General features: G+C 43.5%; 1 protein-coding gene and 1 long non-coding RNA gene across 2 annotated transcripts; both read right to left on the bottom strand.

The window, feature by feature from the left end:
- Window positions 1-209: 209 nt before the first annotated feature.
- Window positions 210-19238, bottom strand: LOC311237578 (large ribosomal subunit protein uL13-like; the record flags this gene model as incomplete). Its single annotated transcript, XM_084338421.1, has 3 exons — window positions 210-413; window positions 17290-17323; window positions 19219-19238. 3 exons carry the CDS (start codon window positions 19236-19238, stop codon window positions 210-212), a joined length of 258 nt encoding a protein of 85 aa, XP_084194547.1.
- A 524-nt stretch (window positions 19239-19762) lies between these two features.
- LOC311237581 lies at window positions 19763-22657 on the bottom strand. Its single transcript, XR_014620292.1, has 3 exons — window positions 22548-22657; window positions 20074-20135; window positions 19763-19850 (listed from the first exon to the last, which is right to left on the bottom strand). It is a non-coding gene; the product is annotated as an uncharacterized lncRNA (long non-coding RNA).
- Window positions 22658-24007: the final 1350 nt, after the last annotated feature.

Below are 24007 nucleotides of genomic sequence, written 5' to 3'. Positions count from 1 at the left end.
GCATTTCGTCACACAAGCACACTTCATTTCATGCTGTATATTTTGAATAGGAACCTTTTCTTAGATTTCTTTTGTCATTAACTACTAACAAGCTAGCAATTGCATTGATACCCATGCAACAATTCACTTTATGATAAAGTGCAACTCTCAAACAGGAATAGACAAAGTCAATACTTTATATAAACATGTATTGGCCAAAGGAAACCAGCTCAGACAAGGACTCCATATAGTTTGAGAACATCTGTGTATTTAGAGATGTTGCTCTCCACGTTCTTCTCCGCCAGCTTGGTCATCTTGAGCAGGGTCTTTTTCTGGCTATAGTGGAGCTTCTCTTTCCTCTTCTCCTCCAGGGTGGCTGTGATAGCCTGGTACTTCCAGCCGACCTCGTGGGCCAGGCGACCAAGGAGGGCCAACTGAGGACCAAGGAGAAAGAACCATCAATTATGGTTTAAAAAATAATACATACAATCAATCACTCCCTTTGGAGGGTTTGTAAAGATGCTCAAGTTACATCTGAATACACTTTGTTCCCAAAAGATGCTTACGACAATTAGCACCATTTCTCATGTTGAAAAGGAGATGCTAGCACTTCAACACAAAATGCTTGGTTTTCTAATGTCAAGCGGGAGAAGCCGTCATTTCCCCCAAATTAAGTTTGAACAAAGTAAAATAATTAACATTCATGTTAATCAGAATTCTCCCATTTATAACATGCTCTGCCCCTCCCATGAGCCCACGTCTTCATAATCACACCCAAAATATTAACGTTGACATCTTAACTTCTGGCAAGTTCACGTTTATGATAATGTTTGGATAGTACAGAGCGCAGATTAATTACACATGCATTCGTTTCTGGTCAAAGAAAGTCACGATTGATAATCATCTAAATGGTGATCACACTCCTAACTGCCAAGTTTGTGTTCACGCAGCCGCCTGGCTGTGCCAATGCACTCTACAATAGCTCTCAAGAGGATAGCATAGAACAGTGGTTCTCAAACTATGGGTCGCGGCCCAAAGTGGGGTCACAGGTAGGTGACTGTGCGCATTGGCAACAAAAAAAACTCAGATAGAGTTTTCCACCTGGCAGCTGTGTGTATTTGCCATGTGTCGCCCCTTCATCAACGGAGGCCGACACAGTATTCCAATACACACCTCACTACATCCTGCACATGTATAATCGCAGGAGGGGGGTCTGGTCTTTTGTGTGTAACCTGGACTCGCAATGGATAGGTTTGTTGTCAGAAGCGGTGCCGGTTGGATGCGATTAAATGGGCTCTGCGCATAATCAGCTGCTATACCACACAGAAGTGAGGTGGCTATCTCGAGGCAGAGTATTAAATCGCCATTTTGAACGCAGATTTTGGGGTATTTACTCTGCTTGATGGCTTTTTGTAGGAACAGAATGTTGCAAAAAAATATTTTAAGCCCATCATCTGTAGCCACTAGAAGGGCTCTTTCAACAATTTCGGAGAGAGAGCACGGACAATTTGGACAACTGGATCAAAGATCCGTTCATTACGCATGACGCAGAAGGCCTCCCACTGTCTGAGCAGGAAGCGCTCAATGATCTTTCGTGTGACGAGCTACTGAAAGTCAAGTTCACTGGACAGGCCCTCGCAAAGTTCTGGATATCAGTCCGGAACGACTACCCAGTGTTGTGTAATGCTGCGCTGAGAAAGCTTGTCCTCTTCTCATCAACATACCTCTATGTTGCCGGATTTTCAGAGTAGAAGCGGATCTCTGCCAAAGCGCACATGAACACATTTTCTTTTCATGTTCTGGCATCATATTTTGGCTAAATATGCCTTGTTTTATAAATGTGCAGACAGAAACAATTCCGTTGCTTTTGTTGATAATATTCATTAATTTCATTGGTAACATGGTAACATAGTGCTGTCATTTCATTTTCTAATAATTATGCATGATCAAGTTCAACGACGTGTGCTTTTATTTTGATATTCCTTATTTTCATGTTGAAATTACGCGATACATAAAGTGTGGGGTCACCAAAAAGAACCCTAATCATTTGCATGTTCTCGGTATCTGATTCTAGGGACATCTATGGATCTCAGGGAATGTATTCCCAGTGTCAGAAATACTGTGCCTGTTAATGTATCTTCTCAATGATTCTATGTTATAGCTATATGATCTTTCTCTAATGTATAGTGGAATAGCTTACTCTGCTCGTTGTGTTTCCCGTTAAAGTAACAGTTCATTCAAATGTGGTCCTTTGGAAATCACGTGGAGGCGGAGACAGCGCTGCGGGTGAAAACGGTTCTGACCGTTGTTTTATTGGAATATCCAACAGCTTAAATTATCTGGTTCACAGCATCAATTATTTTCTATCTCTAATCAGCTTTTCCCGGAGGGCTTCTTAGTGGCGTCTCTTATTCTCGAACTGGTGGGGTGGATTCTCCGTCTCTGCTTTTCCGTTCTCCCTGCGTGTCTCTCTGCGTCTCGGTGTCTCGGTGTCTCTGTGTCACCTCCATCATTCAACCTGTAGGTTTTATAGAGAAGAGAGAACCCCCCCCAGCCCTTGCGCCATCCAGTGCCGTCACCCCAGAGAGCCTGCTTTCCTATTGGCTAGAAGGTCTCCCCTCTCAGTGATTTGGGTCTTGCGAAACAGCGTTACAAGGTGACCTTACAGAGGGGATATGAACTAGTTTCCTTTTAGAATGATTTACCCAAGTGTCCCTGAATGCGACCCTCATACAGATGGAAATATAGTACCCATTCAACCTAACAGTGGGTATCACAGAATGGCCTGTTTGGTCTGCTTAGCTAAAGTAAACAGAACTCGGATGTTGGCCTTCAGGCCGTCACTTCTTGACTTAAAAGTTTAGTTATTTGGCGCACCATCCCTGTTCGTTGTGGAGGAAGATGTGTCATCTGTTTGCCATTTGATCTGTTCTTATTTTTATGGCACTCTGGGCTTTTTCCTATAGCTGCTAGGTGAAGGGTGAAGGGTTGCACTATTAGCTTTTGACTGAATTCTCCTGTGGCCTTTTCCAGAAACCGCTAGATGATTTTAATCCCTCCTGTAATGCTTATACGGGTCATTTTGATCAATTTCGACTGAGGCCAGTTAACAGCCTTCTTGTTGACTCAAATGTATGGTTAACCTAACAGGTGATTTGGCATGGCTGTGAGTCTCTATTTTTCTAAGAGAAAATAACCTAGTTCTTTGCTATTTCATATATGTGCATAATTTCTATTGTTTAATTTACAGGTTTTATTTAGATAAATATACGACAATCCACCCTTAGTGGGTTTCATAACCCACTATATAGCACCAATATGTTCTAAATTAAATATGTTAAACCATAATTATCATTTTTGCTAATATTTTCAAAAAATTCAAAAAATCCAAAATTTACACAAATCGAACTACCAAACCCATTTCCGTCTGTACAGTTACAAAATCATCATTCACTCTTTCCGTTGGCTTCTTCCCCAGTCACACACAATATCAGTTATTACTATGACTCTAGACTAAGAAAGCTGTTCCTGTTTTTACAAGGAAACACTCTTTCAATAACAGCTTTTTTGTTTAGACTATTTTATCCATGTTTACTTATCTTCAATGTGTCTGTTTTGTGTAATTGACTCTGCAAGAAAAGATTAATACATCCTACCCAAAAGATTAACACTCTAAACATCGAGGGAGATTCAAACAAGCAAACATAAATCATCTCTTCTCCTTGAAAATACCACTGAGGCCTCAATTATTCTTCGCTTTCATCCCTGTCAGTTATCCCTGTTTAAACCTCCTGAGGTCTTTACGGCTACCTCGTTTTGACTGTTTTCTTCTTGTTGTATTTTGTGCTAACCACAGCCTCTTCTTTGTTGTATGCAGTTTTTGGTACTGCTCCGATTTTCCACAGAAGGAAACGATTTTCCCTCTGTCCTTTTTTGCATTTTGGATTGTTATTTACAAACACACAATGGATTGGAAGTTCTCTTTTCCGCACAGATACATCTTTACTGTTCTGTATTTGACAACACTCTTTTTCCAAATTCGTTATCTATATATTCCACAGCTTCAATTGTTAATATTCAATCAAATCACCTTTGTCTCATTCATTTTTGTGCTGTACTATCTTACTAGATCAATTATCTCAAGTTCAACACAATCACCACTTCCACCCTTGAAAGTGGAATAACCATTTATTACACTATCAATACCTTGTTTCCAGACAGCCTCCTCGGTCCGGACAGCCAGCTCTAGACGAGGCCAACCACCAACAGAACCTATGTGCATGGTAACAAACCACAGTCCCTTTAAACACACATCCCACACACTCTGCCAGCCTTCAACAAGCCGGTGCAGAGTCTCCCATAAGCCAATTATCAATTTCACACGTCTGCACCCTACTTGTAAACTATTTGGCCAATGGTGACCAAAATCTACAGAGCTTACCTATAAACAGAGAAACACGTTCGCCCAACACTTACCAAACCCAAAAACGTGACACAACTCCCCAGATACTACTCCTGGACTCTCAATGAGCGGAAAACTAAATCATGAACCAGCTCCCGTCCACCCTTAGTTTCCAGCCCATTATTTTAGACATTCCTACCAGTCCCGCTGTGTCACCACCACCTGCTATCCCTGACCGGCGAGAGATCCCTCCCAGCCAGTCAGTTCCTAAAAAAATAGAGTGTCAAAAAAAAAAAAAAAAAAAATTGCAAACAAACATAAACAAAAATTCGTGAGTGCCTTCATGCAACACACCCATCAACAGAACTAAACTATCAGCTAGAGGCATAAATACCCCCGCATAACCACTAAGAAATAAAAATTAAAAATTAAAAAGAAATTAAGTAAAGAAATTAATTTTTATTATTTTTTTTTTTTTTTTTTTTAAAGTCTCCTTGACCACCCTTGGATCAAGTATGTATAATCACTACTAAAATAGTCCTTTGTTATTAACTCTGTTTAATATTATGTCTAAATATCAACTGTTTAACCCTTCTCTGACACCGTCTGGTTCAGAGTTCACATGACCACAAGAGCCATTGCGGTGACCATTTTTCTCTCTCTCTCCAATCTGTGCAGCCGGGCCAGGCTGTACAGGTGGGAGATACCAAAAATCGTCCACCATACCCTTCTCCCTTACGTTTTCCTCACTGCCACAGCAAGAGTTGATCAGACACACTGTAGCAAAAAGGAAAACCCATGATTGGTCTATTAATTAACTGTTAGTACGATTGGCTCATGCATCTGTCAGTCATTTCATCTCTCCCTGTTAGTTGCACATCCATCTTAGTCGCTTCCACTCATAACCTAATGTACCAACGCTTCTATATATACATATATATATATATTTTTTTTATTCTATTTTTATTCCAATCAGTCCTTTTTCCCATTTTAACTTATTAATACCTCTATTTTCCCGAGCACTATGAGCTTCGCTTGTGCATTCCTGCCTCGTTCTTATTCAACCTATGGCCTTTGCAGACACACCCTCTTTACACCCCTTCTGAAAATGTCCCAACTTTCCACATGTCCAGCAACTCTGTTTTCTGATGGACGCTTGCTTTCTATTGGACTCTGGCTGAGCCCGCCACCCTTTGCCACATGATCGAGCGAGATGGCCGATTTCCCCACATTTCCAGCACTCAGTTGATGCCGGCCATCCAAGCGGTCCCCCTCTTTGTCGTCCATTTCCTCCTTGGGGCTGCCAGTTCTGTTGTCTGGATGAGAGAGGGACATACCTGTTCTTCCCAGCCGCCGCACCTTGGGCCTTTTGTTGTTGGGAGGGGCCTGGAAACTCACCCCCCCTGCGGCTGTCATCATTCCCTCGCTGCTCCGCTCCCTGTTCAGGTAACAGGGCAAGTGACTTCTCTTGTTCACTGAGTCCTTGTTCTGCAGTACGAAACATGATTTCCAAAATTACATCACTCATGATCACAGTCTGTTTCGCCAGCTCTTGTTCTAGCACCTCCCTCTCGCGTGTGACTTGGTCAACCGCCAGCTGCTTCTCCACCAGTTTTCTACGGACTGTCTCATGTCTTTCGGACGCTTCCGTGAATGCTCTTTGTCTTTCTGGAGAGAGGCACGTCATCCTCTCTACCTCCACCCTGGCCCCCGCTGTCTGGCTCCTCGTCACTGGCCCACGCCTCTCATCCTGGCTTTGGTCTCGAGGGACGACTGGACTGGGCTGTGGAAACTGTTTGTGTACATTTCCATACCTGCTATCGGTCCCTGTTTCAGCCGTACGGCCAGAGTGGACTTCGTGGGACGGCTGTAACAACGCCGCTCTTCTCAGTCTCTTTCTCTGTCCCTTGGTTAAACTGCAGTCGCCTGCAATGGACACCCCAGTGTGGCTCGGTTCTGGTTGGAGTAAAACCGTTGTCTCTGGTTCTCTCTCCTGTAAGACCTCCTGTATTGGAATCAAAGTCATTATTTCCAGTCCCTCTGTTATACTGGTCACCTGAGGAAATTCCATCACATCCCACTCAATCAGATTAACTTCAGATATCAATCTTTCTACGGGAGTGTCTGCAAAGGTTGTCAGCCTATTGCTATTGTCGGCATTACTTCTTTTCATCGCTTTTCGTGCTCTCCTTTTCTGTTTTTTATTTTTGTTTCTCAATCTATAACAGCCTCCTTTTTTATACTTAAATACAAGGTCTTGTAAAGGCCTGAATCTCTTTGGCCATGGCTTCTTCACTTCTATTGTAATATTTCCAGTCATTGACATAGACAGATTGTCTACTTTTGCTATCGTTATTGCTTCTAAACCTTCAGTTGTCTCTATCAATGTTCCACTAAGGTGAACTTCCTGTGTACCCGACATTCTCACCACTTAATCACCGTTTGGAAGAACAAGTTTCTCTGTGTCCAAACCTATTTTTCGCTACTTGAGTTAAAATTCACCCACACTATCAGATTTATACCGGTGCAGACAGGGATTGACAATTTTCTTATCATTCATACTATACCAAGGCTCATATAGCCATTTCCCCAATTGGTATTGAAATCGCCAGAGCCCTAGTCCTCGCCGAGCCTGTGCAAAAAGAAAGCAAAAACATAACACTTAATACAGTGGCATTTCCCTTGTCATTTCCTCAATATTTATGCATTGGAAATGTCGGGCATTCCTATACTAATTCTTCTAGAGAGATTCGGTGTGATCTACTTGAATATAACGATACGGCTTTACTTGTTTTTGTCCATTTGTCCAACCGGAAACTGGAGGTTCCAATCCTTTGTGTGTTCCCTTCACCTTTGGTTCTCTGGGGAACATAATCATTAAGTTCCACACAACCTATCAATTCTAACAAATGGTAAACTTGGTTAGCCATCTGTTCCAATTTCTTTTTGCCTTGTTGAAATTGTCATAATTTATACTTTAAATGACTGCTCCGCGTATTAACTATGTATAAATGTAATATTAACTTCCCTACTTGCTTTCTACTATGAAAATCAAAAACTATACTTCTTCCTACATTTCTCACCACATTTACATCTCACGCCTTCATCACATTCTTCATACAACATCATTCTACATTATATTTCCACACATACCCCCTCACACCACCAAAAAAACCTTTTGGTGGCGTCACTGCTTCCAACCACTATCACGGGAAAAAATTTATCTTTAGCAACTTAGGTCACTAAACCCCTGACCGTTACATAGCCCAGTTGTCCACGTTATTAAATTCATGAACCCCAGTACTATACCCACCGCAACATTTCCCATGATCCCTGAATCCACAGAGACCCGTCTTCTCACAGCCCAAAGCATCTTCCCTCAGTTTCGAACCTGAATGAAAACACCCCAAGCCCCCTTCCAAGGAATATCACAACTCGTCCAACCACCACCTGTACCGGCACCTATTTCACATACATAACAGCTACATAGTTTAAAACAACCACCCAACCAATAACACACAACAAGACGCAAAGCCAACCCTGCCTCCAAGGACCCCAACCGAAGGGGGAAACCAGGGGACTGGCACCTTCCCTAAAATGAAAAACAAAAAACACGCCACAACCGTCTCTAACCAAAACCAATCTAATGTAAAACCCATCTCCCTTATAACAAATGCTCCAACTCCTTGCCCCCAGCCCAAACACACACGCCACTCTCAAGAGGGCCAGTCTGGGGGTTGGAGGGACCCCAACTAGAAACGGTCCGTAACGTACCCACAATCCATCTGAAGGCAAGGCATCGAGGGGGGGCGCACGTGGAGAAATGAAGGGAGGGAGAGAAGGAGAGACATACATACGGAAGAGGAGTTCCCAAACGACCATGAATATTACCCTATCCTTCCGTAAAGTAAACACTATTTTAAATACAACCACTGCCTCAAGCCCACCATAAGGGCAACCTAACTCGAATACTCTAACTAACTGCATGCCATGTATGTCCTGATGAACCGAAAATGGGGGACCCTGATGTAAACAAGACGAAAGTCTTTCTCTGGTCTGCATCCCCTTAACAATCGTGTGCATTGAGCCGTACTGTATTGCACCCATTCTGATAAAGTTTTCAATCAACCAATCAATCAACAGAGTCCATCTGGGAGAGAGGGATAGACAGAGGGAAGGGGAGATACCGGGAGGGAGGGAGGGAGAGAGAGCGGGAGGAAGACAGGGAGGGAGAGAGGGAGGACAGATGAAGGGAGGGGGGGGCACAGACAGATGAAGGGAGGGGGGGGGGCACAGAGAGGGAAGGAGGGGGGGATGCTATGAAGGGAGATTTATTTATTTTCTTTCTATTCCCAGCAGACTTCACCGTACAGCCTGGTCCAGTTAACCCACAGCTTAATACAACTAATGGTCTTTGCATGGAGTTCCTAAAAGCCACCACTATACCCCAAGGGACGGAGAGAGGGAGAAGGGAATGGGGGAGGGAGGGATGCAGGGAGAGAGGGAGGGAGGGAGGGAGAGAGGGAAAGAAGAAGAGAGACGGCGAGACGAAGGGAGGAGGGGGGGACGGGGGAGGGAGAAGGCAGGCCGAAACTCCACCTGTTCAAAAAGGCCTTCGACTGTCAGCCTCCTACTTTAACTTTATCGCCCTCGTTTTTTAAATCCTCCGTTTATTCTATGTTTCTAATTAACCATGTTCTATTTCTTCCCTATAACTGTTTTAAACCTGTAGCGTAGCACTCTGGGATCCCATCGAACAAAAAGCGCATCACAAATCCAATCCATTATTATCACTATCATGTGTGGCTGCCGTCCTGGCGGACATCTGTGCTCTACCGAGTGCACCCTTCTAGTCCAGCGAGAGCGCCGACGCTCCGTATTTGAGCAGGGTTGCCGTCTGTCAACACAAGTTGGAACCCTGGAGGAAGCGACATAAGGAAACAAATTGCCAATAACTGTGAAGTTATCTTCGAACCCGTATCAGGAAATAAGCCTCCACACATCTGGTTAAATTAAATGCGAAACAAGACCTCCTGTGCGTCTCATGTTACAAACTTGTCCCCGTGAGCAGAGCGCATCACAACTACATCTAAAGGTGCATTGTTTGCAAACATTAGAACAGACACGTGACTCATACGCACACAGGAACGGGAGAGAGGGAGGGAGGGAGAGAGGGAGGGAGAGAGGGTGGCAGGGAGGGAGGGAGGGAGGGAGGGAGAGAGAGGAGAGGGAGGGAGGGAGGGAGGGAGGGAGAGAGAGGAGAGGGAAGGAGGGAGGGAGGGAGGGAGGGAGGGAGGGAGGGAGGGAGGGAGGGAGGGAGGGAGGGAGGGAGGGAAAAGAGTACTATATCTGCATGGGGGGGCACACACTATGGTATAGAGGGAGATGATATCTCATCTCTACAGTGGGGCGGGGGGGGGGGGGGGGGGGCACACACCATAGAAGCTATGAAGGGAGAAAGGAAGCATTCCAGGGAAGGAGCTGTACCATAGGGAGCTCACACCATATAATAAATGGAAGGATGGAATGGAATGTGGTACCCACTATGATAGTGCAGGATGGATGGAAGGGGGGAGGGGAAGGGGGCACACACTATGATAATGCAGGATGGCACCCATTATAATAGTGCAGGATGGCCCATTATAATAGTGCAGGATGGCACCCATTATAATAGTGCAGGATGGCACCCATTATAATAGTGCAGGAGGGGGCACACCCTATAGGGAAGGCTACAGTGGGGAGGGGGGGCCCTGATGAAACTCCTAGTATCCTCTCATATACTGTACCATTTTAGCCATAAAAGGGGGAAAAAGGAGGGAGGGAGTGGAAATGGGAGGGAGGGATGGAGGAAGAAAAGGAGGTGAGGGAGGGAGAGAGAGAGAGGAGAGGAGAGGAGAAGGAGGGAGGGAGAGAGAGAGAGAGAGAGGGAGGGAGGGAGGGAGGGAGGGAGGGGGGCAACCTAGGGAGAGAGGGCGAAGCAACAGCAGAGGTGTATCCATTTCAAAGACAACACCGCCCCCTGCTGTCTCTATTCGACAAGTGCGTCATCACGCAGCCACTCCTCCCATGACGTCAGCCGACGTGCTCACACAACATGAACCCCAATTCCCAGAATTCCCTGTACCGAATCGTAGTCCGGCATTAAGGATGGCTTCCCGCGAGACGTCGCCACAGGCTTACGTCACGTTTACACACACAAGGTCCCGCTGTCAGCCAAAATAGCATCACGCGATATTCCCCGAGACTCCCAGCATGCAACATTGTTAGCACAGGTAGCTTTAGCATGTTAGCATAGTTAGCTTAGCATTTTTAGCATAGTTAGCTGTCCACTGCTAACACCATTAGCTTAATACTGTTATCCCAATTAGCTTAGCTCAATGTTGCTATCGCTCGATTAGCCTAGCACGGCTAGTTAGCTTAGCCTAGCCCCTTACAATAGCGTTTCCTATACGGCCCACTATCCTGTTGATTTGAGCGGCACAACACATCGCGACGTTTACACAACCCCAGCTACACCCCGTAACATAACTTTAAATTTATTAAGCATTCGTTCATAAACCTTACAGTATCATTTTCTCGTTTGTACGCCCGTCCGGCCCCGGCCGGCTCCGTATTTTAAATATAACGCTCCCGATCTAGCCCCGTATTACAAATCTAACGCACCCCAAGCTCCGACGCTCCCTATGACGTCACCAGCTCTAAAATCCCCGTTTTCTTTGATCTTTACTACATTACTTTTAAACTTCTACAGCCCCGATTTGAAAAATTTCAACGCACATTACACATCTCCTAGGTTCCATCTCACATGTCATTCATTCAATTCACTCGAAAACGCAACACAGCGTCCACACGCTAGTCCCGTCGCGCCAGCTAATGCTGGCAGGACAGGGGTGTGGTTTCTCCGTTGCAGCCTTGGCCACCAGCTGGTTCATAATAATACAAAAAATACCGGCATCCACTCCATAACCTCTAGCAGACTCATTCACACACATCCTCTCTCATCCACACAGTTACACTCATACTTCCATTCAGCAACATAATCATTCTTAGCACTGGTCAACCTTGCACATCATGTAGCATCATTTGGTAGCCTTTTTCAGCCACCATGGATGAAGCTATAATTTCCGTCATCTCAACACAACAGTCGTACTAAACATTAGTAACCCCCAGCATTCCCCGTTAGCTTGCAACGTAGCTTAGCATGTATTAGCCCTGCTTTGTATAGCAGTAGCTTCCCGGGTATAAAACGGCTTTATTCCGTATTGGTTGTAATATAGTAATCCGCGACGTTTAGCGTTATGATGACGTACGTTTGATTATAGCCATGATACCATACATGTGTCATCCTATTTCATCTAAACAACATATATACATTGTTACATACTAAAGTCCTTATATAATGCCTCATCGCTTCTAAGTGCAGTTTTTTAGTTCGAACATAAGCGCAGATCTTTATAACCCCCCAGTGCACAAGTGCTAATTTTTCCGAGGTTTAAGAGGACTACCTTACGCGCTCCAGAGCTCTTGTTCCGTAAGAACTAAACGGATTCGTACGACGTCGATTTGTCTTTAGCAACGTACAAACCAGACGTCTCCAGTTATTGTCATTGCATTTGAACCTACGATTCTAAACAAGAGTATCTGTCGCCTAACCTGGCGCAATCCTCTAGCCCCTCAGCAGTGCGCGACCTGAACTATTTTATTGTCCAACCCGATCGCGCCAATCCCCTTCATTTCATTAGTGCCGATACGGCTGTGCGCTCAATCGTTTTAATTCGATCGCGCCAATGCAACCATTCTCTACCCCTGTTCGAAATCTGCCCAAACAAACCCCGACAATACAGACACATCTTCAACTCACCGTTTGGCCTCTGCTGGTTGTTGTTGCTCGAGGATGGTGTAGTCAGGCGTCGCTGCTCTGCTCTGAGAGTTTTTGAAGTTCTGTTGTCCTTGTCCTGGGTCCCGTTCGGATGTACAGACCGGTAGTCACGGCGCCAGATTAATGTATCTTCTCAATGATTCTATGTTATAGCTATATGATCTTTCTCTAATGTATAGTGGAATAGCTTACTCTGCTCGTTGTGTTTCCCGTTAAAGTAACAGTTCATTCAAATGTGGTCCTTTGGAAATCACGTGGAGGCGGAGACAGCGCTGCGGGTGAAAACGGTTCTGACCGTTGTTTTATTGGAATATCCAACAGCTTAAATTATCTGGTTCACAGCATCAATTATTTTCTATCTCTAATCAGCTTTTCCCGGAGGGCTTCTTAGTGGCGTCTCTTATTCTCGAACTGGTGGGGTGGATTCTCCGTCTCTGCTTTTCCGTTCTCCCTGCGTGTCTCTCTGCGTCTCGGTGTCTCGGTGTCTCTGTGTCACCTCCATCATTCAACCTGTAGGTTTTATAGAGAAGAGAGAACCCCCCCCAGCCCTTGCGCCATCCAGTGCCGTCACCCCAGAGAGCCTGCTTTCCTATTGGCTAGAAGGTCTCCCCTCTCAGTGATTTGGGTCTTGCGAAACAGCGTTACAAGGTGACCTTACAGAGGGGATATGAACTAGTTTCCTTTTAGAATGATTTACCCAAGTGTCCCTGAATGCGACCCTCATACAGATGGAAATATAGTACCCATTCAACCTAACAGTGGGTATCACAGAATGGCCTGTTTGGTCTGCTTAGCTAAAGTAAACAGAACTCGGATGTTGGCCTTCAGGCCGTCACTTCTTGACTTAAAAGTTTAGTTATTTGGCGCACCATCCCTGTTCGTTGTGGAGGAAGATGTGTCATCTGTTTGCCATTTGATCTGTTCTTATTTTTATGGCACTCTGGGCTTTTTCCTATAGCTGCTAGGTGAAGGGTGAAGGGTTGCACTATTAGCTTTTGACTGAATTCTCCTGTGGCCTTTTCCAGAAACCGCTAGATGATTTTAATCCCTCCTGTAATGCTTATACGGGTCATTTTGATCAATTTCGACTGAGGCCAGTTAACAGCCTTCTTGTTGACTCAAATGTATGGTTAACCTAACAGGTGATTTGGCATGGCTGTGAGTCTCTATTTTTCTAAGAGAAAATAACCTAGTTCTTTGCTATTTCATATATGTGCATAATTTCTATTGTTTAATTTACAGGTTTTATTTAGATAAATATACGACACTGTTACTAGGCGTGAGTAAATTGTAATGAACCAAATAAGAATATCAATTCAATTTAAATTTTAAATTGTTTTGGCTGTGAAGAACACCATGCAAAAATTTACCAGACGTGAAAAATCTAAGCAAATTAATGAAGGGAAGATGATTAAACAGAAGGTTTTGTAGATACAGTACTGAATTCTGCCATCCGGACACATGCAATTTGAAATATGATTTATTTTTTTTGATCCACTTTTTCTCCCATTTTCTATATTTTCTCCCATCCCAATTTCGTATCATCCAATTCAACCCTCCCCTGTCACGAACGCTGTTTCTTGCCTCCCACAAGCCGGCTGCAATGTGGACTAAGTCATACATAGCACAAGTCCCCTCCGGTACTTGAGGTAACAGCAGTCGCATCTTTTCACCTGCGCAGCTCGATCTCTCAGTGGCGAGGAGTAACGCGTGGGAGGCTCACGCTGCCCCCGACACTTCCTGATTCTACTGCGCAGGCGCACCAACCGACCTGTAGGAGTCGCTGTCCACAACGCCCGATCCCCACCCTACAGTTTCCCACCCCCTAATACGGCCAATGTGTATTAGTACGGACGGCCAGCTAAACTGAAAGCAATGTGGAGCGCTGGGCTCGAACAGGCAAGCCCAGCGTCTCCGTCATTCGTGGCGAGCGCCTTGCCCACTACGCCACGTAGCCGCCCTACAATTTGAAATATGATTATAGAATATAGAATATCAGGCCTAAAATGGTTATGCGATTAAAATGCGATTAATTAAGGGCGGCTGGGTGGCGCAGTGGGCAAGTCGCTCGTCACCAACGCAGGAGATACTGGTATCGAGCCCAGCTCTCGGCGTTGCTACCGGCTTGGCCGGCCATCATACTAACACAATTGGCAGTGTTAGAGGGTGGGTCCGGGTCGTTGTAAACAGCGACTCCTACAGTTCTGTCGGGGCGCCTGCTCAGCGAGGGAAGGATCTAAGAGAGGTAGTGTGATCCTTCCACACGTTACACTCTCTCAGTGAGAGTCCGCGTTGCCAGGTGAAAAGAAGCGGTTGATTGGCTACACATGTGTCGGAGGAAGCATGTGACAGTCTCCGCCCCCTCCCAGACCGACTGTATGGGGGTAGGTGCGCAACGACCAGGAAGGGGATTGGGAATTGGCATAACGATTAACATTGGGATGGGAGAAAAACGGAAAAAAGGAGGGGGAAAAAGATTTATTTTTTTAAATAAGAAAATATGCGATTAATTAATTACAAATCCTGTAATTAATTAGATACATTTTTTTAATCACCTGACAGCACTAGTTTTTCTTTTATTATTATTTCAGATAATGATTGAAGAAGTGCGTCTTTAACACATTCGGGGCCATTTGGATCCGTCTAATCCCACTCTATACGGCCAGCAAATCAAAACAAACTTTCATTGTGCGTGAGCAGGGAACAAAATTAACTTTTTTTTTACCAACCAAAAATTCGAAATAGCTTTTTAGTATATCGCCATGTGTTATTATTATTACTATATACAGGGCTCTATGCTAACCTTTTCCCCAGGGAGCACATGTGCTCCTAAATAAAAAAAAAAATTAGGAGCACAATTTAGGAGCACAGTGAAATTTTTTCAAGTAACAGAGTTTATTAACACACTATTTATTACATCCATATTATACTGTGCGTGCGTGTGCATACTAAGGGTCAACATCTGTGCAATAGCACATATCACCAAAATCACACATTGGCCCACATGCCTACTAGACACAAAGGATATCCGTTGTCAAGCTGCTTTTGTATGTTGTACTGTTGTCACGATACCAACATTTTGACTTTGATACAGATAGGAAAGGTAATGGAATATATTATTAGATGACAGAACATGGAAAATTCTTTATACAATTATTTAATTCATTATAATTTAAACGCTATTGAATAATAGTTAATCAATAGTACATAATACAATTATTCTGTTACAGCTACTGAGCTATATACTATAGCTACTGTCCATCAATATCTTCCTTTTTAATGAAATAGGTTCAGGAGAGAGATGGAGAGAGGGAGAGGGAGAGAGAGCGAGACACACACACACAGAGATAGACGGAGAGAGACAGATTCTCAGCCCTCCCTTCCCTCACTATGCCTCTGATCGTCCCCAGTGATTAGCGTTAGCAGTAGTTAGCGGTAGCAGGTTAGCTTAGTTAGAGTACTCAGTTAGCAGATAACATTACAGTAGTTATTGTTTTTTAGTGCGACGTGGGAATAACTGGCGAGGATGCAAAGCATGTTAGACAATTGGAACTGCTGCTCGCTGAGTTTTTGTTGCACATAGCGTGCCTCGAGATGAGTTGTTACAGAGCTGATCCGCGCTGCTCCGTCTCTATTATGAAATGACAATTGCGCAGTTGTTGACACGCCAACTACGCAAGACTATTACTCGCACACTGTGCTCCTAAATGATTTTTCCGGTTCGCACAAATCTATTTTTAGAGGCAAATACGAGTGAAATGCTCGCACTGTATAGCCCTGATATAATACTCTAATATGCTCATATGGCTCCCAATTATTTTACACGCCAGAGTGGCTGAGTAGCCTCTGTAATTGACCAGCCAAAGAGGAAATCTACACGCCATTGGCGTTTGGCGGGTGCTTATTTTGTTCCCTGTGCGTGAGGCTGTTTGTAGAGCTAAATTTATACTTTATAGTATTGCTATCTGTCCATTCTCATTGTCAATTGACACTATAAACCGTCCCTTCAATATGCCTTATACAAATAATTTTTTCATCAATACGTTCCCATTTTATAGCGTTGTGAATATGAACTATATAGCAAAATGTTCTGGGGTATTTCCTGGAAGGCGAGTTACACGGCGCTAAGCTAATAACGTTAAATCGAATGGCATTTCGGCCATAGACCAGCTAGAGATAAAAATCTAAATGCATTTGATCGGTATCATGGTCCACCATGACTGCATGAAAGGGGGTGGGGGCGGGGGACGTCGTTTCTGATTATTGATTACCAATAACGGCATTAGCCTCAGTAGCCTAATTCGCTGACCGGGTGGATGGCTATCAAAGCAAGGCCCGATTGGGCTGTAATTGACGTCAAATAGCTCTTACCTGTGACCGGTTGGACTGCAAAAAGGATTTCCCAGTTATCGATCGCCTGGTAGATCCATATGTCCATTGGCTGATGATATATTCCTTTACTGCATACTGAATTCGGCGTCGCAAAAGGTATTCCAAGCTACATGCTACAGGCATAGCTTCAGGCTAGCAGGAAAATTCACTGCATGATGAAAAAAAACTTCATCTGTTCTGCCACAGGGAACACTGCATTATTGAGACAGCGCCCCTACGAGGATCTGGCCGGTAATGCACTTTTCCGAATTCCAAGAGTAGGGTAAATCTGCAGTGCTGCAGGGTGACATTGAGTGGGATATTACAATGGAATAAAAGCCAAAACAACCCGTGGTTGGCCCTCAACCGTTGGATCCGAAACACGGACATGTCCGTGGTTGGCCGGGAATGTGTTAATCGACGGCGAAAGATTGGACAATTTAATGGTTCAACTAAATTACAATAGCTGGAAACTACATCGTCCCAGACTGCTCAGGAATCAAGATCCGAAAAGTTATGTCTCATCAAGAGATGATCAGTTTTGGGATAAAGATGTCATCACCGCTAAGCAAGGGGCAGCCGTTGTAGCAGATGTAGTGACGCTCCATTTTGATGGCCCAACAAAACCAAGTAAATACTTTGTCTATTATGATGTCACCTTGCGAGTGGGCTTCAGACTCACTATTTTAACCCTTTGGAGGCCAAACCCGAGATAAGTCGGGTTAACTCGCCATGCTCTGGGCGCCAAACCCGAGAAATCCCGGGTTTTAATCAATATTTCTTTTTTTGCTATATCCATTCTTTTTTCATCCATCCAGCCTGACGTTATCATTGGGAATGGGTCTGAGCTCGCAAAGCGCAAATACCGCCGCCTAACGTCTCCCTGATGGTATTGCACATCATTGGAATCCCTCTGGCTGGGGCTGTGCATCAATCTAAGAAGTCCGGTCAAGGTTTTCCTTCTCGGGCATATAACACATTGACTGGGGACAATCGGAGCAGCGTGGATTATGTGTTTTGGACATATAACGTTGGATCAATAAACGCGATCAATATTTGGAATGGCGATCAGGAATTGGATTAATCTTTTTGCACTACATCAGATGTCAGGTAAGGAATCTATGTTACCAATCTTGGGTTAATCAGATGTTCTTTTCACCGCCATCAGAGCGTGTGTGTGTGTGTGTGTGTGTGAGGTTCGCGCCAACCAAAGTACGGAGAAGCGATTTTTCAGACCCCGCTTCTGTTCGCCCATGATGACACATATAATATTGATAATCTAGCGTTTATTTGAAAACGATCATAAATCAAGCGACAAATGGCACGATTTCTAACTAAATACATTGAAGCTCGATTTGCTGGAGTTTATTGAGATGAGACAGAACGCTCTAGAAATATATTCATATTCATCACGGTATAAAACGGAAATGTATGTATGAAAAAATTATCTGTTTCGTGCATGTTGACTGGAAGCAACTCACTGACAATCACTGTGTTATTTAGATCTATTGCTATTATATTTCATATATTTTAAGTAGGGATGTCCGATATTATCGGCCTACCGATATTATTGGCCGATATTGGCATAAAAATGTGATATCGGAAAATATCGGTATCGGGTTTTTTTTCTTTTTACATTTATTTAACCTTTATTTACCCAGGCAAGCAAGTAAGAACCAATTATTATTTTATTTATTGTCAAAGTATGCATAATGTTGTGTTAATTACACGACGAAAGATATGTAATGTTAATTACCTGAAATTATTCCGTTTTTGGGGGGGGGGGGGGGGGGGAACTCTGCATATATCGGTATCGGTTGATATCGGTATCGGAAATTAAGAGTTGGACAATATCGGTATATCGGTAAAAAAGCCAATATCGAGCATCCCTAATTTTAAGCACTCGCAAATAAGTCCTATCCTACATTGGATAAAGCACTGGCGCTGAAGGGCCATCAGCGCCCTCTGCTGTTGGCGCCGGAAGTGTTAAGTGCAGCTGGGACCACTATAGGCTTCCTCTGTGGAACAGAAATCAACATCAGACACAGAGGCAAACAACAGTTAAAAAAAAATTAACGTGCATTCTTTCGCCGGTTAAGTTTAGGCATGTTAACTTTAAGCATTGTTTCGGAGTTGGTTAAGGTTAAGGTTAGGCATTGTTTCGGAGTTGATTAAGGTTAGAAGGGTTAAGTTTAGGCGCTGTTATGGAGCTGGTTAAGGTTAGAGTTTGTCTTAGAGAATGGCAATATTCTTTCGGAGTTGGTTATTAAGGTTAAGGTTAGGCATTGTTTCGGAGTTGGTTAAGGTTAAGGTTAAGGTTAGGCATTGTTTCGGAGTTGGTTAAGGTTAAGGTTAAGGTTAGGCATTGTTTCGGAGTTGGTTAAGGTTAGAAGGGTTAAGTTTAGGCGCTGTTAAGGAGCTGGTTAAGGTTAGAGTTTGTCTTAGAGAATGGCAATAGACAGCCTATTTCCGCGCTGCAGCTCTCTCGTGCTGCCGCGGTCACATGGGCGTAGTGGCCAATCAGAGAAACGCTAAACACAAGTTGGTTGCCTAAAATATTCACGCCTCCAGGGCAGCCTGTCCTCACTTGGTCTTGTGAGGGAGCATGCCTGGTTTGTACAGACGCAGAACAGAACAAGATTAGGATTCTAAATCGCTAGTTAGAAATTCAATAGCAATACCATGCATGCATGATGTTACAGTGGTGATGTTCTTTGACCCGAGCACATTACGTCCTGAACTCAACTCAGCAATCAGATCCGTTGTCTCATCAGTAGATGATCAGTTTTGGGATAAAGTGCTCATCACAGTAGAGCACTGGACAAATGTGCCGGCTAACATGAATTCTGAATGAATAAATCTTGCAACAAGGTCCAAAAGCCTCGTTTATCCTCATAATATCTAGTATCTTTTGATCCCTCCATGCCAATCTTAAAATCCTGCTACTTTCCTCAGTCAAATTACATTAAATCCATTTAAATGCAGCAAAAATATAAACATGATGTTGTCATTTGCCTAGTCCATGATTGCTTTGGAAGGGGAAACCTTTTCCTACCATTTATAAAAATAAAAGTTTGCTACAGTTTGGGGGTGGGTGGTTGTTTTAAAATGTTAGCTCGGACAGTTACCTGCAGAAGATTCTGCTGGGAGCTCTGAAGTGGTACGGTCCACGACAAGGATTGGTGTTCATCCTTTTACGCAGGGAGGACAGGTGCTTCACTGTTCAGACACATGGACACAAAAAGACTACTTCAATCAAATTAAAGCTATGCCCAACAGCCAGTAATGTGAAAGACACTGATTTAGTATGCAATGCTTATGTCTCAGATGGTAGTGCATGTAAAGTATTATCATGGTTGTTAGACTCGAATAATTTACTGTGGTTAAACATCACTGACGATAAGCAACTCTGCAACCCGGAGATATGACAACATTTACTCACGTTTGTTGCGGTAGAAATTGCCAGAGATGTTGATCCCCTCGCATCTCACCACGACGCCTTTCCTGAGAGGAAAACATTTTTGTTCTGTTCAATAGCCAGTCTCAGGTAGTAGTGATGTTATCAAGAGATGCTAGCACTTCACAACGCACAAAATACTTGGTTTTCTAATGTCAAGCGGTAGAGACTGTCATTTCCCCCAAATTAAGTTTGAACAAACACAAGGTAAAAATTACATTTATGTAATCAGAATCCTCCATTTATAACATGCTCTGCCGCCTCCATGACCCCACATCTTCATAATCGCAAGCACACCCAAAATATTAACGTTGTCATCTTAACTTCCGGCAAGTTCTCATGTCCATGTTATAATGTGGTATTTAAGCTGGTTAAATAGCCTACTTCACTTAGAAACACAAAGGACATCTTCTGGAACAAAGGCACAGGACTTTTACTGCGATTGCAAAATAAATGTAAGGGCCAACTGTCCAAAATTGCTTGGTTCAACAAAATTACAATAGCTGGAAACTGTACATTCCTTTCTGTAGGACCTCTGTTGCCAAATTCTCATTTGTTTATCAAGGTGCAGTGATGTGGAATGATATACAAAATCTAATAGAAACATGTTCCACTTTATATATTTAAAAAGTAAGCTTAAAAAAGAACTACAGATCGTGTCGATAGTATCCATGTGTATTTGTGTAAAGTCTTTAAAAAAAATTCCCCCAACATTATAATAGTTGTATAATGCTGTATTGTATGTATCTGTGTATGAGAGAGGGATATGCGCATGTGTTTGTGCATAATGTGGGGGGGGGGGGGATTTGTGCAGTTATCATATATAGGTTTAAGAGGGGAGGGCGCTTATAAGCCCTTGGGTTTTTTTTACCTTTCCTGCACATTTTAAACTATTCTTCTTTGACTTCTTTTATTCCAGAATGTATGTTTGTAAGTGCAGATAGCAATAAACATAAACATAAACTACTTGGCTCAGAAATCAGATCCGAAAAGTGATGTCTCATCAAGAGATGATCAGTTTGGGGATAATGTCATCACCGCTAAGCAAGGGGCAGCCGTTGTGGCAGCCGTTGTGGCAGACGTAGTGACGCTGCATTTTGATGGCCCAACAAAGCCAAGTCAATACTTTAGGTATATTATGATCACCAGTCTCGGGTAGTAGTCATGTTATCAACTCAAGCAAGGCAGGGAAGAGTACACATACAATTTAAGGCAATATACATTTTGGCTACTGTAAATGTTCTTTGGCACAATACATTTGTAGAGTACAACAACTCACTCATCGAGGTGCTAAAGGCAGACAATGCCTCACTCAGGATCGACTTAAACAAACTACAACGTCTCATTCAAGGGTACTACGACTATGCTTGCACCTCATGGTACCAAAGCACCTCAAAGGCGCTAAAAACAAAATTACAAACATCTCAAAACAAACTGTTCAGACTACTGCTTGACCTTACTCCTAGAACCCACTTTGACAACCTAGGATGGCTTAGAGTAGACGACAGAGTACAGCAACTTGCAATGGGCCTGGTCTACAAGATACACTACACGACCAAGGTACCCATGTACATGTCAAAATACTTCCCAAAGGTCAGTGAATACCACGATCACAACACCAGAGGGAGCTCCACAAATCATGTTAAACCCAGATTCGGCTCAAACAAGGGACTAAACACGTTTCGCAATTATGCCACATCAATGTGGAACGCCCTACCCAAAGCTGTAAAGGAGTGTGAATCCCTACCCACATTCAAAACCGCTCTTAAAGAGCACCTACGGGAGGCTGCAATTCGAAACTGGCCCCTGTAAATGTCCAAAACCCCACCAAAATCCCACCACCTCCTAATAGACAGTCTCCTCCCCGCCGTATGTATATTTCTCTACCCCCCAACCACCCCCTCCTAATTGTACAGTCCCCTCCCCATCATATGTATATACTCTGTCAGGATCTAGGGGTAACAGTACTGTATATTTGAATACCGTTTATGTCACAAATGTATCAGTACTAAATACCTGTATGTCCCTATGCCATAAATGTCATGTATGTTGTGTATGTCATAAATGTCTATATGAATTGAAAATGGGGGACCCTGATGGAAACAAGACAAACGTCTTTCTCAGGTCTGCATTCCATTAACAAAATTTGTGTGTATTGAGCCGTACTGTATTGTACCCATTCTGCAATCTGTTAAATAAAGTTTTCATTCATTCATTCATTCATTCATTCATTCATTCATTCATGTCATATATGTCCTGATGAATTGAAAATGGGGGACCCTGATGTAAACAAGACGAAATCTGTTAATAAAGTTTTCAATCAATCAATCAATCAGTCTGACGGGTGATCTCCAAAAAGAACATTTCAACATGGCTAATAACATTCTTGACCTACAATGTAGAAGCATGAGAGACAACATAATAATTCACGACTTCCTGGAACTAAAAATGAAACTCACCAGAAATCCGAGGAACTTTTTAGGTTATTCCTGTCAGATAACCTGAACATGAAGTCGGGTGAAACCGAAGCTATCCGCTTTTCCAGAGTCCATCGCCTGGGGAAAGCCGAAGTCGACCAGCAGAGGCCCTGTCCCATCGTGGCCAGTCATCGATTCAAAGATGAAATCTGCTATTATGTCCAACGGTAGAGAGCTGAAAGGATCATAAGATTCCATCAGTGACCAGTTCAGAGATCATGAGTAGACGCAGGCTGCTCTACCCGGTCATGGCGGATGCGAGGAGAAACAAACGGAATGCTCGTATGTTCATGGATACACTTTATATTACTAAGAAATGACGTAAACTCCATGATCAAAACTGCTAAAAAAAATTTCATCAATGACAAAACCGAGGAAAACAAAAATAAACCACGTGAACTTTGGAAATTACTCAACAATCAACTAGGCTGCAGTAAAAAACTCAAAACCAGGTTCTCAAACATAAACATAAAGACGGACAACACGCTCATCACAGACAAGCTGGATGTAGCCAATTACTTAAACACTTTCTTCACAAACATAGCCACAACACTGGTAAACAAACTACCCTCCCACTCAGGGCAGTATGGGGTAGAACACATAGTAGCATACTACAAGAACCTAGGCGTCCACAAAGACGACTTCAAACTGGAAATAGTAACTACAGATGAGGTACTCAAAAAACTGAGCGCCCTCCAACCAAACAAGGCCACTGGCCATGACAACATCCCCTCCAAATTCCTCAGAGACTCAGCAGCAGCCATCACCCCAGTCATCACACACATAATAAACCTCTCCATAAAACAGGGACACGTCCCCAAGGACTTCAAAATTGCGAGAGTAACACCCCTGCACAAAAAGGGCAGCAAATTAGACCCGGGTAACTACCGCCCTGTTTCTATCCTTACATCCATCTCGAAAGTCATGGAAAAAATAGTATACGAACAGATCGAAAAGTACCTCGCGGAAAAAAATCTAATCTACGAATTCCAATCTGGCTTCAGAACATCCCACTCCACTGACACATGCCTTCTCTACTTGAACGACCACATCAAACAAGAGGTGGACGCGGGCAAATACTGCGGCATGGTCATGCTGGACCTACAAAAGGCCTTCGACACTGTCAATCACACCATTCTGATTGACAAGCTAAAAGCAATTGGTTTTGATAGTTTATCAGTGAGCTGGATACAATCCTACCTGGAGGGGAGGGAACAGATGGTGGAAGTAAACGGTACACTATCCCCCCCCCCTCACAGTGAGCTGTGGTGTTCCACAAGGAAGCATACTAGGACCGCTACTATTCCTAATTTATGCAAATGACATGTCGTCAGCTTGTGACTGCAACTTGTTCCTGTTTGCGGACGACTCAGCCCTGCTGGTCTCTGACAAGAACAAGTTACAGGTTGAAAAAGCCCTCAGCTCGGAACTAGGCAAAATCT

The sequence above is a fragment of the Notolepis coatsorum genome, assembly GCF_963971535.1.
Source record: "Notolepis coatsorum genome assembly, contig: SUPER_11_unloc_1, whole genome shotgun sequence".
NCBI classification, from domain to species: domain Eukaryota; kingdom Metazoa; phylum Chordata; class Actinopteri; order Aulopiformes; family Paralepididae; genus Notolepis; species Notolepis coatsorum.
Note: the sequence above shows the minus strand (reverse complement) of the source record. Positions and strands in the feature narration are given on the sequence as shown.